Source organism: Physella acuta, unplaced genomic scaffold (genome assembly GCF_028476545.2).
Source record: "Physella acuta isolate Inbredline_101_S28 unplaced genomic scaffold, ASM2847654v3 ptg000258l, whole genome shotgun sequence".
In the NCBI taxonomy this organism is placed as follows: domain Eukaryota; kingdom Metazoa; phylum Mollusca; class Gastropoda; family Physidae; genus Physella; species Physella acuta.
The window spans coordinates 409,890-415,844 of record NW_026731777.1 but is presented as its reverse complement, the minus strand read 5'-3'; the positions used below and the strand labels follow the sequence as shown (position 1 = coordinate 415,844).

Here is a 5,955-nt window from a genome sequence, read left to right as displayed (position 1 = left end):
CCTAAAATGACGTCACACCTCAGCCTACAACCCCCCTCAAAATTGCAGTTGAATTGTTTTTAAACAGCTATATTTTTCCAAAATCTTGTCTGAACTCTGTCAAAATAGAGTATTTTAATCAATTGTTATTACAATGTATTAAAACAGTTTTTTTAAAACGCAAAATAACGTCTAAAATTCGTTTTCTAACATTGCTTTTTAAAAATGCAAAAGTGTGACGTCGCACCATCTGAACCCCCCCCCCCCCTCCCCCTCATCACACAACGTAACAAAATTACGGACCCCCTCCCCCCTACGAGTGTGACGTCATTTATGGACGACCCCCGGCATATATCAAAGCAATACAAAACAATCATATTAAACCACAAAGTCAACACAAAAGACATGCGAATAGACAATTTATTGTTTTTAAAACATGGCCGCTGCTTGAATTTACTCAATGTTGTCTCGAACGGAGTAGTTTAAAGTTTATTCCAGGATATTTATGTCTGGTTTGGTCTTGGATTGTGATTTGTTATTCAATTATCTGTTATATTATATAAAATATGACATAAATATGGCCAAATGAAAGAAATATTCATTAGTTACCTTCATCGCACATTACTATCTACTATCTACGTTGGAATTTACGACGCTAAACTAAGATTTTACCCTAGATTCTACTAGATCTAGCTATCTAGATTTAGTTAAATCTAGATCTAGTAGATTCTAGAACCTAGATCTGAGTCCAAAAAAATACTGTTTTAAGTTAATTTAACTAGAGTCTAGCTTCTAGATCTAGATCTAGTTTTTTTTTATCTAGATCTAGGTCTAGAATTAATATAATATAGATTCTACTCGAGGCCTTGGGCTTATAAAAATGGTTTATATTTTAAAAAGTTTTGATTATATTTATAATACAGGCCTAACCATAGACTCGATAGAGTCTAGACTTTAAACTAGATCTAAGATCTAGTCTAGATCTAGATCTAATTTGAAATTTCCTTCATGTTTTTGATAAAACGTGGATTATCATGAAGACTACTTTATTCACATTTGGCTTTGGCTCTTGAATTAGTAGAATCTGCATACAGAATTGTAGATTCTAGATCTGGTTCTACATTTAATTTCTAGCATTAAACATTAGGCCTAATGATTAATTTAAACTTGCTTTTTAACTTTAGGCCTTATGCCTAGCAGTTTAGGCGAGTTAAGAGTAAAGTAAGACTTTAACATTTTAGAAAATAATTGATTTAAAATTGCTAAGAAACTTAAAACTATTCAGTAATATATTAGTATTCTTTAAGCAAAAACCTGTTGAAAAATATTATAAATATCTAGATTTAGATCTAGTAACCTGTAGCCTAATCAATCGATAATAAAACTTAAAAATCCCAAAATAATAAAGGCTTGTTAATTATCATTTAGATTTAGTAGCTAAATTGACGCAATTGTTAAAATATGAATTAACATGATTACTATGAAAATATTTCTCTAATTAACTTTCCACACATTTCCATCTAGATCTAGATTTTCTAGATACCAACATTTCTCCCCTGTAGCCTCTTCAGGTTATACCATAACTATAAGAACCATGTTATGTTCTTCTTTAATCCTTCATGATTCATCATAAATATTGTCATTTTATAGTTCTAAGCTAATGACAGTTCAACCATAAATGTTGTCATTCTGTAGTTCTATGCTAATGACAGTTCCACCATAAATGTTGTCATTCTGTAGCTCTATGCTAATGACAGTTCCATCATAAATATTGTCATTCTGTAGTTCTATGCTAATGACAGTTCCATCATAAATGTTGTCATTCTGTAGTTCTATGCTAATGACAGTTCCATCATAAATGTCATTCTGTAGTTCTATGCTAATGACAGTTCCATCATAAATGTTGTCATTCAGTAGTTCTATGTTAATGACAGTTACATCATAAATGTTGTCATTCTGTAGTTCTATGCTAATGACAGTTCCATCATAAATGTTGTCATTCAGTAGTTCTATGTTAATGACAGTTACATCATAAATGTTGTCATTCTGTAGTTCTATGCTAATGACAGTTCCACTATAATTTTATTTCTCTCTCCAGAGCCTGAAGGATCTTCCATAGTGCTGTGTGCTATCTAATGATGTCTTAAAGTCCAGTGGGGAGTTCAAAGGTCAGTTTCACTCTTTCTTGTATGTTTGTCTACTTGGTATATTTAACCATAATCTTCTAAAACTGACCATCATGCTGTATTCTGTTTGCCATATCATTGACCAGTGGCTATTGTTATGTAGTTTGTATAGAAACACTGGTTGATGACTAGTCAAGCTACCATATAAACTTCTTTCTTTATAAAGTAAAAATATTTTCTACTATACAGAGTGACAGCTGCTGAATGTGATGTGAAGGTCAAGGTTATTTCAATCAAACAGCTGCCACAGATGACCATAAGACTACAGTAAAGGCCAGTAGAGATCTGTCACATCAAGTTACAGGTAATTTTGTTAATTATCTTTTAACTTAATCAAGTGTACAGCCATGGTTTAATGCTGATGTAGACAATGTGTCAAATCTTTGTGTTGTGGTTTATTTAACAGGAATTAACTTGGATAGTCTAGATGACCACAACAGTATGGCCAGTGGAGAGGATAGTCTAGATGACCACAACAGTATGGCCAGTGTAGAGGATAGTCTAGATGACCACAACAGTATGGCCAGTGGAGAGGATAGTCTAGATGACCACAACAGTATGGCCAGTGGAGAGGATTTATCAAAATATTTTACAGGTAATGTCCATTTGTTTGGAGAAAATTGGTCTTAAAAAAGGTAATTTCCTGTATGCTTACAATGTCTTGTGCTGATGAAGACCTTATGTTGGAACATTCTGTAGTTTGAAATGTTGACTGGATGAGTCTCTTAAGATGGTGATGGTTGTGACAGTTGGAGGTTGTAGATAGTTTCCTTGTTTTATGTTAGTCAAAGTTATACAGCGAATGAAATGTTTACAGTAATAAAACTGTCTTGTTTACCTGTACAGGTACACATGAAGTACAAGAATGTCTTGAAGGTCAAGGTGAGGTAGATCTACACACACACCTGGCAAACTGTGAGAAAAATCCTGGCCATACAAACTTTGTACCTGTAAATCAGTTAAGTCTTGAACATTTACCTTCTGGTTACCATGACAACGACCTGTATGACCTCACAAAAGCCCTGGCTGACATAACTGTCAGGATAGCCGTTAAGTTGACCAGTCCAGACAGACCAGAGTTTGTACCAGGCACTAAAGATCCATATCCTTGCTACAACATCAGGGGACAGAACTTACTGAGGACAGGGACTGGGAGGGTGTGGGAGGTGATCAAGTACACAGAGGGGATGTGGGGCTACAGAACTTGTCCATGTCCTGAATGTGACCACTCGGACACACCCAGCAAAGTGTGGTGGAAGGTTGAGGTGGTGACAGCCAGACATGTGGTTTTTGATTCAAGTGAGGCGAGACAGTCCAGCTGTAGGTTGTGGTTTGATGATGATAAAAGTCCAGTGGTCAAGATTTATGGGTGGGAGGTGGGTGTGTCAGACACTGAGGGAGACGGGTGTGTGTTGTGTTGTGTGACACATGACGTAGATGTAGCTGGTAAACTGGAGGAGATGGTGAGGGGGTTTGATGGTCTATGTGATAAAGTAAGGGACAAATACAAGAGACGTAGAGATGTGGACAAGCTGACCATTATAGTGTCACATCCTCATGGCTGTTCTAAGCAGGTCTCTGTAGGTCACTGGGTGGACAGGCAGAAGGTGGGTAGACAGACCAGGTACACGTACACAACGTCCACCTGTCCTGGTAGCAGTGGGGCTTGGATCTACAGACTGGGGTGTGGCTGGTCTTACCATCCCCACAGTGGAGCTAAGTCTGGTGGATTAAATTATAGTGGGATGTGGTGGGACTAAGACTTGTAGTTGTCTGCTCTTGTATAGAATGTAAACAAACATGGCGCCTGTTGGATGTCTGTCTTTTCTAGAATGTAAACAAACATGGCGCCTGTTGGATGTCTGTCTTTTCTAGAATGTAAACAAACATGGCGCCTGTTGAATGTCTATCTTTTCTAGAATGTAAACAAACATGGCGTCTGTTGGATGTCTGTCTTTTCTAGAATGTAAACAAACATGGCGCCTGTTGGATGTCTGTCTTTTCTAGAATGTAAACAAACATGGCGCCTGTTGAATGTCTGTCTTTTCTAGAATGTAAACAAACATGGCGCCTGTTGAATGTCTATCTTTTCTAGAATGTAAACAAACATGGCGTCTGTTGGATGTCTGTCTTTTCTAGAATGTAAACAAACATGGCGCCTGTTGGATGTCTGTCTTTTCTAGAACGTAAACAAACATGGCGCCTGTTGGATGTCTGTCTTTTCTAAAATGAAAACAAACATAGCGCCTGTTGGATGTCTGTCTTTTGTAGAATGTAAACAAACATGGCGTCTGTTGGATGTCTGCTCTTAAAATATTTCTTGACATTATTGTAGAGCTTTATTAAACTTTTAATTAATTATCTCGTTATTTTTATCAGAGAAAAAGTTGTTGATTGTTTGATTGGGAGTAAAGGAATAAAAATGTCACAAATTTTGTTGTAAATATAAACGTAAATAAAGTTTTAAATCAACTCGTTTTCTTTCTCATTTTTGTTTGTGCTTGCATTTTGTATGAAGCTACTCTCAATATTGACGCTAAAGTCTGGATCTAGCGACTCAATATTGACGCTAAAGTCTGGATCTAGCGACTCAATATTGACGCTAAAGTCTGGATCTAGCGACTCAATATTGACGCTAAAGTCTGGATCTAGCGACTCAGTATTGACGTTAAAGTTGGGATCTAGCGACTCTCAATATTGACGCTAAAGTTTGGATCTAGCGACTCTCAATATTGACGCTAAAGTCTGGATCTAGCAACTCAATATTGACGCTAAAGTCTGGATCTAGCGACTCAATATTGACGCTAAAGTCTGGATCTAGCGACTCAGTATTGACGTTAAAGTTTGGATCTAGCGACTCTCAATATTGACGCTAAAGTTTGGATCTAGCGACTCTCAATATTGACGCTAAAGTTTGGATCTAGCGACTCTCAATATTGACGCTAAAGTTGGGATCTAGCGACTCTCAATATTGACGCTAAAGTCTGGATCTAGCGACTCAATATTGACGCTAAAGTTGGGATCTAGCGACTCTCAATATTGACGTTAAAGTTTGGATCTAGCGACTCTCAATATTGACGCTAAAGTTTGGATCTAGCGACTCTCAATATTGACGCTAAAGTTTGGATCTAGCGACTCAATATTGACGCCAAAGTTTGAATCTAGCGACTCTCAATATTGACGCTAAAGTTTGGATCTAGCGACTCTCAATATTGACGCTAAAGATTGGATCTAGCGACTTAATATTGACGCTAAAGTTTGCATTAGCGGTTCTCAAAATTGATGCAAGTTTGGATCTAGCGACTCTGAATATTGACGCTAAATTTAGATCTAGCGACTCAATATTGACGCTAAAGTTTAGATCTAGAGACTCTCAATATTGACGCTAAAGTTTGGATCTAGCGACTCTCAATATTGACGCTATAGTTTGGATCTAGCGACTTAATATTGACGCTAAAGTTTGGATCTAGCGACTCTCAATATTGTCGCTAAAGTTTGGATCTAGCGACTCTCGATATTGACGCTAAAGTTTGGATCTAGCGACTTAATATTAATGCTAAAGGTTGCATTAGCGATTCTCAAAATTGATGCTAGTTTGGATCTAGCGACTCTGAATATTGACGCTAAATTTAGATCTAGCGACTCTAAATATTGACGCTAAAGTTTGGATCTAGCGACTCTCAATATTGACGCTAAAGTTTGGATCTAGCGACTCTCAATATTGTCGCTAAAGTTGGGATTTAGCGACTCTCAATATTAACGCTAAACTTTGGATCTAGCGACTCTCAAA

The 5,955-nt window shown here is 37.0% G+C and overlaps 1 protein-coding gene across 1 annotated transcript; it reads left to right on the top strand.

The window, feature by feature from the left end:
* The first annotated feature begins 2,348 nt into the window (after window positions 1-2,348).
* Window positions 2,349-4,643, top strand: LOC131938865 (uncharacterized). The gene is made up of 3 exons (XM_059297090.1): window positions 2,349-2,469; window positions 2,572-2,760; window positions 3,012-4,643. Exons 2-3 carry the CDS (start codon window positions 2,607-2,609, stop codon window positions 3,923-3,925), a joined length of 1,068 nt encoding a protein of 355 aa, XP_059153073.1. The 5' UTR covers window positions 2,349-2,469; window positions 2,572-2,606; the 3' UTR covers window positions 3,926-4,643.
* Window positions 4,644-5,955: the final 1,312 nt, after the last annotated feature.